At 41.8% G+C, this 19,652-nt stretch overlaps 2 protein-coding genes across 2 annotated transcripts; both read right to left on the bottom strand.

The window, feature by feature from the left end:
• Positions 1–389: 389 nt before the first annotated feature.
• On the bottom strand, positions 390–13,964 carry LOC137890072 (uncharacterized protein KIAA2012 homolog). The gene is given in 23 exon segments (XM_068734168.1): positions 390–939; positions 1,027–1,246; positions 1,731–1,903; positions 2,030–2,247; positions 2,533–2,920; positions 3,555–3,715; positions 3,862–4,051; positions 4,171–4,301; positions 5,011–5,367; positions 5,456–5,523; positions 5,969–6,091; positions 6,942–7,112; positions 7,666–7,809; positions 8,435–8,651; positions 9,458–9,525; positions 9,740–9,948; positions 10,049–10,202; positions 10,490–10,679; positions 11,102–11,248; positions 11,420–11,551; positions 11,902–12,026; positions 13,726–13,776; positions 13,942–13,964. Coding segments are annotated over 21 exon segments (3,747 nt in total). The 5' UTR covers positions 12,013–12,026; positions 13,726–13,776; positions 13,942–13,964; the 3' UTR covers positions 390–764.
• A 1,894-nt stretch (positions 13,965–15,858) lies between these two features.
• Positions 15,859–17,349, bottom strand: LOC137890088 (trace amine-associated receptor 13c-like). Its single transcript, XM_068734188.1, has 2 exons — positions 17,177–17,349; positions 15,859–16,678 (listed from the first exon to the last, which is right to left on the bottom strand). The coding sequence occupies exons 1-2, from the start codon at positions 17,347–17,349 to the stop codon at positions 15,859–15,861; spliced, it is 993 nt and encodes a 330-aa protein (XP_068590289.1).
• Between the last annotated feature and the right edge of the window lie 2,303 nt (positions 17,350–19,652).

Raw genomic sequence — 19,652 nt, 5'->3', positions numbered from 1 at the left:
CCGACCCCCAGCTGCTACTCTGCACCCAGAGTAGTTGTTAAGCACCAACAGCCAACGGAGCTACCAGGACACACACGCCTGAGTACCTCGCCACCACTCAGCCACAGCTACACGGGCAAACAGCTTGGTGAGTTTAATTTTGTTTTTGGCAAGATTGTATGAAATGTCTTATACGATGACTAATTCATAATATGTATACTTTCGACATCTAAACACTGTGATATTCTATATTCGAAAGTCAGCTGCATCTTAATTAATTACTCATCATATACTTTATTCATTCCATTCATTTTGGAATTTTTGTTTAAACATTTCATTCATAAAGAACTTTTGTGAACAAAGAATTTGTGTGTATATGAAATAAGAAGTCACTGTACACCATGACAAGAACTCTGAGATTGAGATTAAATTGATTAATATCACATTTTTTAGTTTTCTCTGGTTTTCCAAAATTGGGTAATGTCCTAAATCCAATCTAATGTTACATTCTGATGCTTAAACTAATTGTGTCTTATAGCTGAAGCTGAGTGTCGTTTTACACTATTTTATGGGTTTATGATTCATTCATTCAATTGATTTATTAATAATTGCTACATATTTTGATATTAACTCATCATTTAATCTGCTACAAGCAATAACGCTACAGGAGGGAGTATGGATGTGATCCTTGTCTCCCATTTGATTTAATGATCTTTCAAAATAAGAGAACCATGTCATCAAACAAAATTTGTTTCCCACTTGTCAATCATGTACTCAAATGGAGGTTAAAGGTCAGGGGTGATGGTCTCAGCTTTAGCTGGATTTAGACCCAGTAGCTCTAACAAAGTGAAATAAGAGTAGATCCACGGTCTGGAGATACCCTGAGTTTTCTCCAGACCTCCAGCCTCAAACGTGAGACCCCTTTTAAAGGCCAACTGCTGCTGCAACAGCGCCATCTGTCTGCAGGAGGAGAGAATGAGAGACACACAGATAAATGCTATGAATATATAATAGCCCCAGTTTAAAGAGACAGACACATGTGTATACCTGGAAAGCAGCTCCGCCTGCAGCCTGGCCTCCTCTTCCGCCTGCAAGGCGGCCTCCTCTTCTCTCGTCTTTCGCTCCTCCTCTTTGTTCCTCCTCTCCTCCTCCTCCTGCTCCTTCCTACAGAGGTACTCTATCCTCTCACCCGCATCCATCTCCTGCAGCTTCTTGCTCTCCTCCTCCTGCCTCCTCTCCTCTTCAAGGCGCAGGCGCTCTAGTTCAGCTGGAGGGGGCAAAATGTCAATTCCACGAAATTCAATTCCGATCACAATTGTTTTTTTGAATATCTATGCGGGTGAGCAGGGTGTGCAGTCCCCTCTCATTCCCAGGTGAAACACCACCACTTTGTCACGCCCCTTGGCATACAAAGCCTTACAGAGCTCATGTCTGATGCTGTCAGGCACAGATGAAGCGAGCCTTGGGCGGCATTCTTTCAATAAAATTCATAAAGATACGTGATTGGCTGTTTGTTTGGTCTGCCTGATTGAACAGCCAAACCCATAACTGAGTCTTTGTGATGAAAAGTGGGAAAATGGCATTATGTACATGAAAGCATACTTTGGTTTAAATAAATGCTGTTATTAAATAAAAATGAGCTGCATTAAACTGTACTACTGCTTCCTTCACTCTTTTCTTTTCCCCCTGCTTTCCCTTCTTCATCCTTTTCTTTTCACTCCTCTCTGTTTTTCTCCTCCTCTCACTCTCACCTTTACTCCTCTGTTCTTCCTCCTCTCTCATCCTCTGGAGGCGCTCCATCTGACGCCTCCTCTCCTCCTGCCTCCTCCTCTCTCTTTCTCTTTGCGCCTGTTCCCTTCTTCCTCGCTCCTGCTCCTGTTCCTCGCGCCTCCTCCTCTCCTGCTCCTCCGCCAGTTTCTTCAGCCTGGGGACGTTTATTGAATATTCATGAAGTAGCAGTTGTTCTATTGTTTTAAAGACAAACTCGAGCAACTGTGAACCTGTACTTTACGAAGTGAATCTTTATAATGTTAAAGAAAAAAAGTAGGACCTAAGATCCTCAGCCCTCTTCCTCCTCTCTTCCTCCAGCTCGCTCTTCATCTTCTCCTCTGTCTGCTCCCTCTCCTGCTGCTTCCTCTCCTCTTCCTCCCGCTCCCGCCTCTTCCTCTCCACCTCCTGCCTCCTTTTCTCTGCTCGCTGGGCCAGACGCAGAGCTGCAGCCTCCTCTTCCTCCTCCTCCTCCTCCTGAGTCTTCCTGGGCCTGTAGAACTAAAACACACGCACACATACACTCACACACAGTCCAAATATGCTTGACTTTTAGTTATCGTTTAATGTAGATACTTGTTTGTGTCTTTTAAAGTGGTTGGCGAACTAGAAGGATGGCACAAGTTAATACATTAATTGAAATAAGGGGAATTAGTCAATTTTGAAGTATGAAGAACAGATCAATGATATTAAACTATCATTCAGACAGCATTAGAAAGGTTACAAAGATGTAAATCAAACACATGAAAAAGTACTGAATATTCTGTGTGTGTGCTTCCTACCAACCTCTGGCTTCACTGGGTTCAGCGTCAGCTGTTCCTCCCTCACCATGACAGTTGAACATGACGACAGGCGGCCACGCGATGAAGCGAGACCCAAGGCGCTGGCAGGCGCTGCCCCCTCCTCACAGGAAGAGGCAGCAGACCTCCTCGAGCTCCTCTGGTTGATACCGGACGCGGCGCCGGCGGACCTGAGTGAGCTCACGGATCGGACGCTGCTGTGTTTGTCAGCATCGGTGGAAAGATGCTCTGTGCCCGTGTCCTCCTCTGGATTTGTTTTTGTATCGTTATTGTGACTTTGTGTTGCGGAGCGCCTTTTGGTGGTTATTATGTGAGACCCCTCTTGCATTTCCTGGCTGATTTCCACCTCCTCTTTCTTTAGGGGGTCCTCTGAGAATGAAGGAAAGTGAAAAAGACAGGACAGGAATGCAAAGGAAAAGACATGTAATTACGTCTAAATAGTTGTCTACATTTTGACCTCACAAATGTATTCTAGATGCCACAAAGCCACTTTAGGTTTACGAAAAGAGCGTGGTTTATTTATAATTTCATAATTTATTTTGTACAGCCCAAAATCACAAATCACAAATTTGCCTCAGAGGGTTTTACAATCTGTACACATGCCACATCCTCTGTCCTGGGACCCTCACATCGGTGGAGGAAAATCAAGGAAACAAAAAGGAAGGTGGTTGACGTCAACTTCACTGACTAACGACACACGTGACTAGCGAGTGACAAAGAAGTCATGTGACTAATGTGACAAACGACGGATGTGCGACAAAATGTCAACTTTTACTTTTGGTATCGGACACGAACAGCGGTCTCCTGGGTGAAAGTCCTGTGTTTGTTTGACCTATCTTCCTCCCCTCCTGCCTGCACTGTGTGGACTTTATACTACATCAGTTGCTCTGAGTGTCTACTAATGACGCGGGAGTTCACCATTTTACATGGCAGTTGTTGACAATTTAAAACAAATGATCAATGTCGATGTGTCACATATAATTATTGTGCCTGAATGATTGCAATTTCTTACCAACAACTAACTCTTTCTGCTTCAGCCTTCCTCTCCTCCTCCTCCTCCTCCTCCCTGCAGACTCCTCCTTCTGCCTCCCTACTTCTCCTCGCTCATCTCTCTCCTCATGTGTCTTCACTTCTCCTTTTTCTCCTTCCCTGTCTTTCATCCTCTTTTTCTGAAAGACAGGAAAGTGATTGTAAAGCTGAATGGTATCTCATTTTATGCATTGCTTTGGATAAATACAGGCATTGCTATTCGATGTATATTTAACACTTTTGATTTTACATGCTATATAAACAACAAACGTCAATTAACACTCACCACAGAAGGGAGAGCAGATCGGCCCTGAGTCTCTGCTGCCTCTCTGTTGGTCCTCTCCTCTGGTTTCTGGCTCCTGACTGATCGAGTATCACTTCCTGTCTTTTGCTTCAGCCATCTTCCTTCCCCCCTCGTCCTTGATGTCTTCTGTCCATCTGATGCTTCACTTTTCACTGTTTTCATCTCCCTTTTCCTAAATAAATGGAGGACATGGGTGTGGGTGAGTTTGTGCTGCTTGTTACTCTATGTGTAGGCTTACAAGAATCTGTTATGTTTTAATCTCATAAGAGTTTTTGAGTATTCATCGTTCACCCTGTCGACGTTGCTTCCTCAACGTCCTTCTTTTTCGTATTCGTCCTCCTTTTGTCCACAGCGTCCTCTGTTGTTGCTTCATTTGGGCTGATGTTCTGCTGGCTAAATGATACATCATCTTTAAACAGCTGCTTCTCTTAGGACAAACAGACAAATTCCAATTGTTTCAAGTTTCCATTTTGGCAAAAAAAGAAGAAGAAAATGTGGGAATCTGTAATATGAAGGATTACTCTCAACGTTGTTATTTGAAAGAGGTAAAATTATTTTAAGCATTATGGTGCACAATAAACACACAATAAAGTATAAAATATGCAGTAAATAACCATGCACAATGGCATCTATTAGCAAGATGGAGATTTAGGAACTCCATTGCTCAGAAATCCTAAAATTACATCAATGAATCAACCTTTGTCCTGCAGCGACAACAGAGGGACAAATTCAAGTGAATCTTGAGTTGCCATGCAGTTTTTGAGGGATGTGACAGAGATATCGGGACATATTCACTCGCAGAAAAACTCCCACTGAAAGTGCTGGTCTTTTGCTTTGCACGTGAAAGTATTTAATAACTTAATTTGACTGTGTTCGTCTTTAGGAAAAAGGACCTAAAACTCAGGAGTTTTGACAAATTTGTTGCAACTCAGCTCAGCTAACCAGATAAAAGTGAAATGATCTTTGGTGCAGAAGAAGACACTCACCTTGATTCTCGGTCTTTGAAATCAGTAATGATATGAGAAGTCTTGGTGAAATCACTAACAAACACAAACGTTACATTTTTTTGAGTCATCTGCTACTGAGGGAACTTGACTAACGTACATACATTAAGTTAAATGTGAATCACACCAACCCTGGCTGACGTGATCCGGACAAATGGCTAGTCTGTCCTGTGCTGCTCAGCTCTTCCTCTTCGTCCTCCTCTTCTGCCTCAGTGTTGCCTCCTCTTGGCTCCTCCCTCCTTTCCTGCTCCCTCAGTGGAGGCATCCTTATATTGTTTTTAGCATCCTTTCCCCATATTTCCGACGCTGCTTCTGCACCCTTTGTTTTTTTCTTGGTTACTGCCGCTGGAACGTCAAACCAAAAGTTTGGTTGAATTCATTAAAATTAAAATTATGATAAAATAAGCAGCAGAGATTTACCTGTGTCTGTATGGCTGCTGGGTGAGCATGCTTCAGTCTCTGTCAATCTGGGAAGATCCAAGACCTGGTTGGAGAACAACATTTTTAAAATCGTGCTAATTTCTTCGTGCTAAGCTAGGCCTTTACAAAGTCAGTCAAAAATCATAAATCACCTTGTGCACGGACTGATGTTGCTGGATGACGCCCACAGGAACATCTGTGTTCAGCTCCACCTCTCCCTCTGCACACGTCAATGAGTAGGCAATGGTTAGAGCAGGAAGCAAACACAACCAGGGCCGGGAATTCTGACTAGCTGACAATCTTTGAAAATTTATAATAATGTCTTCTTAATGTGAAGGTGTTGGGATATTTCAAAAGGAATCTACTAAACAACTCGGTACAACTAATAAAAAGGAATACTTGATTGATGTCTAATGTAAATACGCATCAGCCAATTTAAGCCCAATGGCATGACAGTCAAACCTGGAAAAAGCCGGTTGCAGCATACGTCTGCATTTGCTCAACCTGTTCAAAGTCTATTGTGTGATGGACACTGGAAGTCCATCCGAGTACCTCAGTAACATAAACCATGACAAAGACGAGCTACAACCTACACGTCTCTCCTCAAGTGCGCAGCTTTTTGGATTTCCTGTAAGAAGGAAGTTTTGAGGGCTCATTGTGTGTACCTTGCTCCTGTGTGCGACCATCAGTGTGAGATGGTTCCTGGCTGTTGTCGTACAGCGACAGTTGTATGATCTCCCCATCAGGACCCAAGATCAGGCTGCCAACTGATTTGTCGTTCTGCAAATCTGACACAACACAACTCAAAAAGGTGAACTCATATATGAATATATTTGAAAACGTTAACTTAATGGAAAGACCAGGTTAATATCTTTTTTACTAATCACTCCATGGAGGTCACGTTCCCGTTTAAAGGGTAATTGCTCTTTAACATGGACCCTGTTTCCCCATGTTTTTGTGTCTAACCGCTTTTTAATTTGTCCAGTATGGAAAGAGAACGCTGCACGGTAGCCGCTAAACGGGATGCAATCGAATCACTCAGGGCAACTCCACATCACCAATGTACCTTTATGCCACAGAAAGGCTCAGATTTTGTGTCTTACAACATTATGGAAAGGACTTTTCTTAACCTTTCACTTGATGCGGCCTGTTTGTTCTCGTGTCACGTTGCCAGAAGACAACGGTGGAAACATGAGTGAGAGTTGGAGAGAGGAGTGCAGGTGTTTTCAGAGTTTGTTGTGTTAGAGTACAGACTGCATAGTTTAGTTTTTATCTACAAGATTTTCAACGTCATGGCTGAATATTTAGCTGATTCTTCACAATGTGGATGCGACGTGAGATTTCAGAACGAGTCTTCTCGGAGCAAAACACAATAACAAACAGACAAGAAGTGAAAGGTAAAGACATTTCTTTTAATTTCTCTGTAGGGTTCTTTCTTTAATTTTGTCAGAGACTTATAATAACAATCTGAGCCTTTCAGTGGCAGAAACAAGCACTTTTAGTGGATGTACATTGGCGGTGAGGAGTTTCAGCGAGCTATTGCATCATAGCCCGTTTAGCGACAGCCATCTGCAGCGTTCTCTCTCAATACTGCACCAGTTTAAAAAATTGTTACCACAATAGTTTAGCTTCCCATACCTCTCAGCTCCAGAGGCAGAACGCCCCGAACCACGCCTCTGTTAGCATCGCTGGGTTCACAGGGATCCTGGAGGTCGGGCAGTCGGTTCTGTAAGAAGGCGAAAGAGGTTTGTTTGCCCGGGCCTTTCCGCCCTGCAACCCAACCCAACACTCCTACTGGAGGAGGAAGCTCTGGAGGAGAAGACAGTGTGATGGACATGAAGAACACGGTGAACTTTTGCAGAAAATATTCTCCAACTGGAGTGTATCCCTCGGGATGTAGCGCAGTGGACTTTGTGCTTTTCATGCAATACGTCTAGTGTTCGATCCCCAACATACACTTTCTAAGAAATTTACTAGCAACTAGAAACAGTGGTCCTCCCACCACTGAGTGACACAGGGATGTCTCAAAATGTGCAGAAAACATTGCAAGGGAATATAAAATAGTATGTTTGCTATTATGTCATTTGTCAATCCTCCAGCATTATTTAGAAAGATTTTAAAGCATCTTTAGAAAAGAGACATATGAGTCACAAGACAAGCAGCATAAAGAGGTAAGAAAATAGAATAATAAAAACATGAATAACCAAAATCTAAACAGCAAACGCTAAAAACTATATACTTTGTGCTGTCTTGTATTAATATGGAAGGTTACTTTATTGGAATGGAATTCTGGGATCTCTTATAGAGACATCGATGACTGAATGTAAACAGCAGCATAAATTGCAGTATGTGTGTGGTGTACCTTCTCCTGGCTCCAGCAGAATCATAGAGCCTTTATCAGAGGGTAGTCCTCCTCCTCCTCCTCCTCTCTGCCCTACTGTCTCTTTTTTATGATATTGTCTCTCTGTTTTTTGCCCTCCTACTCTTTGCTGTCCACCTTTCTCTTCTGAAAGACAGAGAAAGTCAGAATATTATCTGCACATCGACAAATGAGTTTAGCATATCCGTGTTTACAAAGTGCAGATTTGCAGTACATTAAAACGAATTCCACAACACACACTATCTCATGGAGAGATTAGTTATTACTAAATATGTCAACCTGTAATTGCAAAGTCTAACTGTCGCGTAACTACAATTTAGGCTTCAATTTAATATGGCACATTGCGTTGTGGGATTTTATGACGAATAAGAATGGAAAAAAAAAATATGACAATAACTTTTGTTGTTGTAAAAAAAACTTCAAAGTGTCATAACATTTCTCCTGATGAGTAAGAGCTCGGATTATGGCTTCCTCCTCAAAGTAAAAAAGGTTACAATATTGTAACCCTAGTTCTATAAGCAGGCAGAGCTCTCTACTGGACTCTATGGGTAATACTCTCCTCCAATCATGAGCATGCAATTGTCCAATGAAAATTAGCGTAAGCGTAGCCGGCCAATCAGCATCTGCTTAACGAAATACATGCAGACCCAGCAGTATACAAACTCTCTTCAGTGCTTTGCTATATACATCTTTCCTTTAACTGAGTCAGTGTGTGTGTAGTCTTCCTAGTGTAGAAGTGTGTCTTTGTTACCCTCCTTCTCTGGAAACAGCAGAGGAAGAACCAGAGACTGCTGATGGAGTCTATTCAGATTTTCTTGAGATTGAAACCCAACTCTGTCTGCCTTTCGTCGGGCATCCTGCTGAGTCTGAGACTGGATTTCCCAGCTGGGAGGATCCGTATGACTCTCTGCTATGGGAGGTAAGCGCCTTGCATGTTGTTCATCACTGCTGGGACCCTCCCATCTCAGCTGAAACATTCAACAGAGGCATGTCTGCTATTTGGAAGTTTTGCTCTCAAATACTATAATGCCAAATGAGGAAAATGAGGATTTCAGTCAGTATTTCAGTAAAACCAATATTAATACCCTGGAGATGAGAATATACAAAAATATCCACATACACCTTTGCCTATTTCCATTAGTGCAGTTGTCGATTGTCGCAGTATAATATAAATAGTATAGTAATGGAGTACTTCCAATAAAACTAAAAATGTTTCTATCAAAGATAAAGTAATTAACTTCCCATCAATGTCCCTAAAAGTTAGCAAAAGAAATTCTACATTTTTATTTTGAGTCATTCATCAAGCTTATGGATTTAAATTGTCCACCAGATGAAATGGTTGATGTCACTAGCAGTTTTCTTATGTGGTGCCTCTATCTACATTTACAGATTATACATTATACATTTTCGCTGTATTTAAAATCCAAATGTGTCAAATATTTGCAATTTTAGACACATGCCACACAAAATCCCTCTCAATCATCACGTATGACCCACTAATGTCTGCCGTTGTCTGTATCTGCAGAGACGTTGCCCTTTGTCTATATTTTTTTGTTTGGGATGTTTCTGTCTCTTAACCTCCGTAAAAACAAAGTGAATTGCCAGGTCGTTGGCACGCATCTAAGAGGAAGCTACGAAAATGGCTGAAACAGCACCAAAAAAAAACGTGTCACACCCTCTGCTAGCTTGCCTTGTTTTGCTGGACCCTGGGTGAGCACTGAGCTGCTGATACACTAATGTTTTGGCCTGACAGTGGTATATACTACTGTCTTACCCCATCTTGTTTCTCCCAACAGGGTCCATTACAGATTGAATGTCCGAGTGTCAGAGGAGGAAGGAGGCCTGTGCGTGGGGAAGGCAAACAGAGCAGCATGGTTATCAACTGCAGAGGAAAAGGTTTGGTCAATGCTCCACATGGTCTGACTAGAGAAGAGTGCAGTTTTTAATTGACATATACTGAAGAGGAAGATCAGAGCATGACGATTTTAACATTGCAGGACATCTTGTTGACTTACATTCATTCACAAACATACATTTTTGCTTTCAGGACACACACCTCTCCTCCCCTGTCCGTTCCCACTTATCGATCTTTCATAGTTGCCTTCATCACTGGTCATTCCACTGTCTTGAATGGAACAGCCTTCATCATCTGCCATGTCTTGGACCCAGTTCATGTCTGGATGATGGAGCTCTCCTCCCATACTGTGGTGTTTTATTTCAGTGTCTACACTCTGCAGTTGGTAGGAAAGACATTTGGACAATAAATTAAACATCATAGCATCATTACAACAGTTTGCATACATTTCAAAAAGATAACAGGGAGTTAATAAATGTCTATAGATATAACTTTAGTCAGTAGCATGTCACCTGAGGTCCTTCTGGTTCTTCAGGGGTCACTGCTACATAGTGTACCCAGGGATGAGGCTCCATCTGTGGAGTTGGAGTCCTGGAGGTGCAGGGTATCTGGAGGAACAGATCCAGCCTGACCCTGTTCCTGCTGCCCTGCTTTTCCTCTTTATCTGCAGAGACGCTTGATTTCAGGATCCAAGCATACTGGGTAGCATTCAACAAGTTTGACTTGTGCACTTGGTTAGTTTCATTTCAGTAAGAAGCAAAGCAGGAATGTAAACAAAAGCCACGTTTGTAGATTTTTTGCTATTCATGCTGCATATTTGATTGTTTTTTACATCAAATTGTTGTGTTTACCTTACTCACAACAGCACGTAAAAGAGTTTCTGTTTTGGACTTTGTATCACCACTTATATCAGTTTGTATCAACCCATCTGTCCGTCTGTCCATCTTTTACCTTCAGGTTGATTATCCAGTTGTACAGTGCTTCTCTTTGCAGGAAGCCACAGGGGGTTCAACTGTGCAAGCGACTCTGGACGGAGCTGCTCTTGCGTCATGGGCGACGCAGGGCTGGGACGCAGGAGGTCTGGAGCAAGAGGGGGATGAAGAGGAGGAAAGAAGAGTGGACCGGGCCTGGAGGTGGTGAACTGGAGGGAAGACAAACATTAGACTTGTATGAGTACTTTTTTGGCCACAAGAAAGCAAAGAACTGCAACAAAATCTGACAGATGCTCAGGTCTGATATTTTATACTGTTCTAGTTAATAAGCTAACGTCCATTCACATCCATGACACATAGAACAACATTATAATCCCATTATGGTTATGGTACCACACTGCCAGCAAATGATGGAGACATTTGTAGAAGGACTGATAAGTAAAAGTTCACTGTTCCATGTAGGAGAAAGAGTTTAGCTTGTTTGCTGAAAAACAGGCTCCCTGTTGCTGCTGGAAACAGAGTTGATAAGAGCCCTGAGAGCAAACAACAAATGTGTTGTAAATCCAAAACAATGAACTAAAACAGGTTGAAATGAAGCTTCCTCTCTGTTGATGTAAGAAAGGGCCTTTACCTGAGTGTTGCTGTAGCTCAAAATGGCCGCCGATAACTCCTTGACGGTGCTCAGCTGCTGTGCCACTTGTTGAGTGTACCGCCGAACAACCTTCTGCTTCCTGTCTCTGGTGTCTGAGTGACAACTGTTTTCCATAGAAACCAAGTGCTGGAGAGAGAAGAAGGTCAACCTGAAAACAGAACTCTTAGTTTCTGTAAGTCAAAGGTTTATGTTGCTCAATATGACGTTTCCAGAGGTTCGGCAGTTGCTTCTGTCTCCTTAACTGTGCCTGGACATATTTGTTGTGTACTGTGTACTTGCGTAAACACACACAGATACCTGGGAGTACAGTAGAAGTGGCCCCCTTCGGGTGCTGTAGGTCTTTGGAAGGGCTGACTCTGCCTCCACAAGCAGACGGCCGCTGTTGGATAGACGAAGCAGAGAGTGCTGGGTCTTCCAGATGTAGTAATCCTGTTGGTTGATGGAACGATGATATTGATGATGAGTGGCATGATTGATTTATTCAAATAATAGACTGATTAAATGATCGATGAACAGATTTACTGGGGTGCTAAATTCCAAATTCAGAGCCTATCAATGATTGAGGGATTGCCTCCACGTGGCAAACAATAGTTGTTTGCTGCTATATAAATGCTCCGACTTTCAAATTTAGCACCTTTAGTTGGTTGGTTGACATAAATGTGAGAATGAAATGCAGATACATTCCATAACAAAGACAAACAATCTGAAACAAACAATCTGAACCAATGTGCAACTTAAGTGTATTTCATTACTAATGAAATTACTTTGTGAGTGTATACCTGCGGTGTGAAGCAGACGTCCAGGCGTCCATCATGTCTCCCCGTGTTTCCTTTGGACGAGACAAATCGACCACACCCCCGACTCAGCAGGGACAGGGGCAAATCCTTCATGATGTCTTATCGTCCTGGAGGATGGCCGAGTCAAGGAGGACAGAGCTTAATTAGGTCATTCCACAGATTTCGCGTTAATGATGATAGTTCTCTTTCTGAATGACACTGACTTGATTTGGTAAAACAAAAATTGACTATTAACCCTTACATACTGTTTATATTTGAGGCCTTCAAGAATTCCCTCATAGTAAGTGTCTATACCAAATGTTGAACTACAGATCTATTTAGAATATCTAAATAGCCTATGTCTCATTAATAAAGATGAGATGACTTAAATATATTGTATTGAATGTGAAAATGGCATGAACATTCTGGAACTGTTGTAATTAATAACATAACCATGTTTAATCAGTGCAACCATTCAACGCTGTCCTCACTGCTATATCATAAGAAATCAGAATTATCAATATTAAATATCCACGTTGACACATCCTCCAAATCATTATCAAACTCCTCATCTTGGACGAACAGATCAAGGGCCTGTTGCACACTAAATCTTGCTGCCATGATGTCAGTCACTGAAATGGCAGCTCAGGTACCTTTATAATGTTGTGAACCCCCCACCACCACCCTCTCAACCCAAATTGATTCAAATGTGTTACTTTGTAGATTATTTGATAATATTGCAGGTGCTTGTGCTTGCAGGTGCAGATCGTGTGTCTGTGACCAGGCACCCTGTGACCTGTGGATGACCTCTGTTCCCTTTGTGCACCATGATCACTCCTGTGTTGTTTTACTATTTCACTGTTTCGAGGCTCCTCCCATGCCCCTTCAAAGACCAGCAGGTGTCTGTCTCTGCGGGAACCTGGGCAAATGTGGTGAGAACACAGACAGTTCTTGTGACAGTGTCGAGGTCCCCCTTGAACTCTGTCACCACTGTCCCGTAAAAAAATACAGACAAACATGGCCTGTACAGTTTCACAGTTTCAAGATTCCCTAAAATCACTTGATTTTTTTTTTTCCCTTGATTTGACCCACGCTGGTAGATCTAAAATCCATCTCAATAGATACGGGTCAAATTTGACCCGAAACAGCCTCAGTGTACAAAAATGTGTAGCACCTGTTCAAAAGCATACAATTTTAAAATATTAAAATTTTTGTGTATTTTGGGTTGCTTTAGGAAAAGTCATCAAATTCCAGGCTAAAAGAATGACGTTTAGGGTATTTTTACTGCTGTCAAATGTCAAAACGGGTCAAATTTGACCCTAACAGTATATAAGGGTTGAATTCAGGTTTGTGTGGCGTTTTCTCTTCTCCCTGGATTAGGCTCCAGCCCACTGCAACCATAAGGGTATAAAAGGACATGGCTGAATGAATGAGGAAGATGCATGCATGTTGAGCATAACAAATTTCCAGCACTTCTTATTCAGATGTTTTGTGAATGTTGGGCTATATGAATAACGCTTATTTTCCGTGTTACTCTTGATGTTTTATCTTGTTATCCAAAATAAGAGCAGTAAATACTGTTCTGTGACTGTGATAAGCAATAACCTCTAATAAGGCACTGGGTATTAATATAGTTTAAGATAGAAAATAGAAACGCTATTGGCAACAATGTTAGGGACAATATTGCCTTTATGCAACAGCTCGATATAAAGCAGATGGCACATGGTAAAAACTTCCAGTGAAAGTCATGAATAGTCAAGCTTTCAGTTTAATAAAGTCCTTATTCAGACTGACGGAATGGATTTACATCAGGATAAACTTAATTACCTCAATCACCAACATTTGAAGGAAGCAGTGAGGAGGTCAAGGATTAGAGCCCTGAAAGAAAGTCAGAGAAAGAAATAAAGTCAAACCAGTAAGGAAGGGAGATTTAGATTTAGTGCGTCGGTATATTTAGTTTTTCAGCTCATTGTCACATTTTCTTGATTTGGATCATGTTTAACAGCAGAAATAAGTATTAAAGAGAAAAAACATTGGACGTACCTGCTGTGCCCCTTACAAAGACTGCCCTCTGTGTGTGTGTGTGTGTGTGTGTGTGTATGTGTGTGTGTGTGTGTGTGTGTGTGTTAAATCCCAGTTGCTAGGTTGAGTCGGTACTCTGTGTGTCTGTTGCCGTGGCTGCAGAGACATATATTGGCACACACACACACACACACACACACACACACACACACACACACACACACACACACACACAAAAGGAACAGGAAACTTTTAAATGTTGCCTCCAGCCCAGGTAACACAGTATACTAACACACAGTACTGTGAGAACACCTCATACAAACCAAGGTATTTTAAAGACACACGCTCACACTGTCTGCTGTGACAATAATTCTGCTTGTCTTCACCAATGCCTCTGGTAACATTGTTTTGTTCTCCAGTCTCACCTTGACAAATAACTGCAAATGTTTCTCCGATTGTTTAAGTCACAATAAAATAAAATAAAAAGTATTGTACATATGTATATTGCATCATTAGAGTAGCAGAAATGAGAGTAATTGGAAAAACATAATCATCCAGCTTTCACTAATTGGCATATGAATGCTGAAGCCTCCCGTTAATTGTTCGGGTTGTGCCCAACTGGGCCACCAGTATAAGCCTGACCACTTGGGCCTAGCTTTAGGAGGGGATGCCCTGCCACTCTGTGAGGGAAACTCATTGTTAGCTCTTTCTTTTAGTCATTACTGTAAGAGCCAGGTTCTATTGTTTACAGTTTTTGTACTTGATTCTTGTTGGAAAAGTAAATTGTGCTACGCCCTTTAAAATGTTTAATATACAATATAATTAAGGTAATTGGTCATATTGCAGAATATGCTTTGCTGTGTGCTTTGCCCTATTAGGTGAAAGCTCCTTTAGTCTGTCTTGCTGTCGGAATATTTTTGTGTTGAATCCTTTAAGTGTGATTAGTGCAAGTTAAGCTTCGATGGAGCAGGATGTGGAGCAACACTTTTTCTGACTGCAGATTGTAGACTGTATTTCAGTTATTTTCAGCAGAAGGTCAGTTTTTGATAGACCATCATTGCATATGGACATATTTTTCCTCTTTTTTATTGATAATAATTTAAGTTTAATATAGTCCTTATTCAGACTGACGGAGTGGATATACATCATAATAAACTTAATTTCCTCAGTCACCAACATTAGAAGGAAGCAGTGAAGAGGTCAAGGATTAGAACCCTGAAAGAAATTCCGAGAAAGAATTTCATGAAATAAAGTCAAGGCAATAAGGAAGGGAGATTTAGATTTAGTGTGTCGGTATATTTAGTTTGTAACCTCCGATTGGAGATGCATTTGCACCTGCACCCAGTCCTTAGAGAATACTCACTGCCTGTGCAGTCACGCAATATTGCAGAGTCTCAGTGTTTTGTCTCTAGAAGCTGTCATGGCATTCAGACTGATGACACATTAGAAGAGAACTTTATTGTCCAACAAAGTAAAACATTGTTTGTTCACTAAAACATAAAAGAAGCAACAAAGAAATGTACCGCTGATATTAAAAACTCTTAAGTATAGAATACACTACAGTACACATGTTAAGATTAAGACAAAAGATCATTGAAACATAACACAAAACATTGTATTACATAGTATCACATGATTCAATCAACATAAAATCGATATGAATAAATATTTAGGTGCCTCGTCAGACTTTCAGTATGTGTTTTATCTGCAGCATAATATATTTACATGCTTGATTGTATTTGCATTATATTGTATTCCTTATCTGCTTATTAGTTCATATAAAATGATCAGCAGGATAAAATGTGGGCTCAACTTTTATTACAGGCAGCAAAGAAACTCATTGCATCATATTTTGTCCTTTGTTCCATCAGCACTTAGTTGGCTGTTGAAGTAGCAACAACAAACTTTTCCATCATATTATTCACTCTACATCCATATCTACATTATGTTGGCATCACAGGAGCCATGCTGCAGTATCTGAAGTGTGACGATGAGTTTAATAGATCTCCTAAACCAGGGGTAGAAAAAAGCATATACCATAGGATTTAGACAGGAGTTACAATAAAGTAGCCAGACCCCAAAAATTGAAAACGCCACACTGGTTGACATCTCCTGGCTCGCAAAAGACGGATAAAAGTAAGGACAGAAACATATTAGAAACACAACCACAACAACGCCAAGAGTCCTGGCTGCTTTTCTCTCCGATTTCTTAGCGGTTACTGTAACAGAACCCCGGAGTGTAACGGCTGCAATATGAGACCTCATGGCTCGAGCCTGAGACACAGCCACCACAAACACTCTCATGTACAGAACTATGATGACAGAAATGGGGCCTACGAAGGTCATCGACACATCAACAGCTCCTGTTATGAAGTCGATTACAACCACACACTCTCCATAGCAGGAATTATATCTATCTGGTTGTGTCAGGAAGTCTATCAGTATCATACTATTATAGAAAACAGAACAAATCCAACACAGGCAAATGCAGATTTTAACTCTTTTCTGAGTCACTTTGGTGGGGTAACACAAAGGGTCGCAAATGGCCACGTATCGGTCAACCGATATGAGCACCATGTTTCCTACTGAGGCAGATGTAAGGATGAAAGAGGCAAAGTAAAACAGTCCACATATCATGTTCCCCAAAAACCAGCAGCCCCCTAAAAGGAGGATTTGAAACGGCATCAGCAGGAGGCCGACGAGGAAGTCTGAGACAGCCAGGGAGAGGAGGAGGAGGTTGGTGGGGCTGTGGAGCTGCCTGGAGAGGAAGAATAACACCACTGAACATATTATTATCTGCAGCAATTGTAGAAGTCATGAGAACATTATAATCTGTAAATGTATAAATAGTCAAATATGATCAAATACAATGCAGTAAAAAAACATGTAGTACTATTTTTCAAATAAGCAAAGATTTATAGCACTTTCGACTCCTTATGTCTTAAGTTGTAAACATAAAGTTCTCTGTAAATTGTACATTTCTAGGTTAGAGAGCATGCAGCAGCTTAGATTTCAACATTAATATCCTTAATGCATTCACACAGTAAACAGTTATAGTTGTAAAAGTACTATGAGACGTATACTTTTTGCTGAATGCAACACATTTCAATTGTTTGAACATCTCATCTCAAAAAGTTATTTTCCATAAACTGCATTAATGTAACAATATCTGTATTGTCCCAACTCTTGTAAAATGAAGTGCTTGATATTGAGATGAACAATATTCTACGATATGTTTGTAAGTTTATCTTTATGCCTGAAGTGGGAGATAGAGATGATGACCAGCAGGTTGAGAGCCACAGTGAGCAAAGACATGCAAGACAGAAGGACGTAAAGGAATATGGTCTCAGCACGATGCTGCATTGGCTTCTTGCAGGAGGTGTTGAGTAGTTGTGGAAAGCAAAGTTCAGCTCCTTCTAGTGTCTCCATCATCTGAGAGAGAAAAGTAGGCGAGAGGCTGCTGAGCTCTGGCAGCTTTGTGACCACAGTTCTCAGTCATGAAGCTGATAATAGTATCTTGCTCCTCCCACTATTTCCATGACAGAAAAAAAATGACTTTCAGTGGTGGCTGGAAGTGTTTGGTGTTACTGTCAGGTATCACAAAACGACAGACAAGAACCCAATAGCACGACACAGAAAACAGTTCAGGTGTAGAAACCGGGTTTAATAACCAGCAGATGTCAAACCAGGTAGTAACCCGCGTGGCAAACAAATCCAGTGGGAGCAGGCAAAAGGGAAGGTCCAAAGTCCAAAAAGGCAGGTCAATACACGAATAATCAGGATCAGAATCGGAATGACAGGTTGCTGGATAGCAAGGGAAACACACTAGACAATCTGGCAGAGAACTGAGGGAAATGGACCGGTACATATACACTGAGGGGCTGATTGCTGATGAGGAGCAGGTGAGTATGGAGGTGGGGCAGGCCAGGTGAAATGAAATCAGCAATTAGTGCAGAGCGGGGGGGAGTGGCAGATTCTGAAATGACATGAGAGTTTAGTGTGGCAAAACAGGAGACAGACAAATGAAAAACTAAAGCCTGGCTGAAGTTGTGACAGTTACAGACATGTAGTTGAAATGATCATTTAACATGGCAATCTTTTTAAACTTCAGTTTACTTAGTTGACTCCTTTCTGCTTTAGCTCTAGTTTGGCTTGTTGGCTGAAACTGTTGTGTTGGAACCCCATTGTTGCCCTGCCTACCTTGAGTGACTTCATGCATTAATACCTCATATTAGAGTTGGTGGGTAGGGTCACAATATCAAATTGTATTATTTTACAGCATGGTGTGCCATGTTGATCCCCGTTTTCAGGTTTACCTGCTGCTGTTTTGTCACTGCTGCTGATTCTTTTTGTAAAAAGAGAGTTATTGTTGGGAGGCCAGACACCCGTGGTGTTCCACCTGTGCCTCAAGGAGCTGGTGGTTGTGGGTCTCCACTGCCTCATACTCTGAAGGACTGATGTGTTTATATCTTTGAAGTACCTAATCCACTAAAGGAATATCAAAGGGAAATAGTGCAACCTATATCTCGCTCATGGGAAGAAAAGACTTCACTTAACTTATGCAGTAAGGACCTGGCTCAGTAAGTGCTGTTAGATCAGCTGCCTCAATCCAGTCCTTTACTAAACTGGTTACAGTCTGGAAAGAAACTGTGGCTGAGACCCCCCTCTCCTCAAGACCTGCGGGTAAGCTCACCAGGTGGGTACCTAGAACAGTGAGAGGGTACAGTACACCCTGAGTCCCTACATTGTCAACGGGGATGTAAACAGGAACTCCCATTACACGGACTAGCGCTGATGATAGTAATCCTGCAGGCAAGCCATTGCTAAGGGGCTCAAATAAGGTATCATCTGCTAGGTGATGTTGGGAGCATGGCTGCCACAATTTGCATGGTACCCCCTGCAGACTCCTCAGATCCTTGCTGAGCCATCAGGAGGGGCCTTAGTCTGGACCTGGTGGCACTGCTGGAGAGCCTGCTGAATTGGGAGCTTGTGACACAGAGGGTAAGTTAAAAAGAGCAGTGTTCTGCTGTACATACAACTCCCACACTCCTTGATAGTGTTCATTCCTAGGACAGCAGGAACTGCAGGTACATTGTGTTGGGGATCCCTGACCATTATCTCCCCCCGCTTTGCAATTACTTCATCACAAAGCTGCACATCCAACTCAAAGCAGCCTACATAATATTGCACTCTTATCCCAGTAATTTAACATGCATGCATAAGGTGTAGGGACCTCACCACGGGTGTCTGGCCTCCCAACAATAACTCTCTTTTTACAAAAAGAATCAGCAGCAGTGGCAAAACAGCAGCAGGTAAACCTAACAAAGGGAAAACGGGGATCAACATGGCACACCATGCTGTAAAATAATACAATTTGATATTGTGACCCTACCCACCAACTCTAATATGAGGTATTAACGCATGAAGTCACTTAAGGTAGGCAGGGCAACAATGGGGTTCCAACACAACATTTTCAGCCAACAAGCCAGACCAGAGCTAAAGCAGAAGGCAGTCAACTAAGTATGAAGTTTAAAAAGATTGCCATGTTAAATGATAATTTTAACTACATGTCTGTAACACCAAATACTTCCAGCCACCACTGAAAGTCATTTTGTTTCGGTCATGGAAATAGTGGGAGGAGCAAGATACTATTATCAGCTTCATGACTGAGAACTGTGGTCACAAAGCTGCCAGAGCTCAGTAGCCTCTCGCCTACTTTTCTCTCTCAGATG

This window comes from Cebidichthys violaceus, unplaced genomic scaffold (assembly GCF_023349555.1).
Source record: "Cebidichthys violaceus isolate CVI_PGR_0920_01 unplaced genomic scaffold, fCebVio1.0.p SCAF_61, whole genome shotgun sequence".
In the NCBI taxonomy this organism is placed as follows: domain Eukaryota; kingdom Metazoa; phylum Chordata; class Actinopteri; order Perciformes; family Stichaeidae; genus Cebidichthys; species Cebidichthys violaceus.
This window is presented reverse-complemented; position numbering and strand designations above follow the sequence as displayed.

Excerpts from the sequence above, each read along its gene's own strand:
- LOC137890088 (XM_068734188.1), bottom strand. The coding sequence starts at position 17,349 with ATGGAGACACTAGAAGGAGCTGAACTTTGCTTTCCACAACTACTCAAC. Across the intron at positions 16,679-17,176 it reads ATCTCTATCTCCCACTTCAG|GCAGCTCCACAGCCCCACCA; the intron begins GCATAAAGATAA and ends CTTCCTCTCCAG.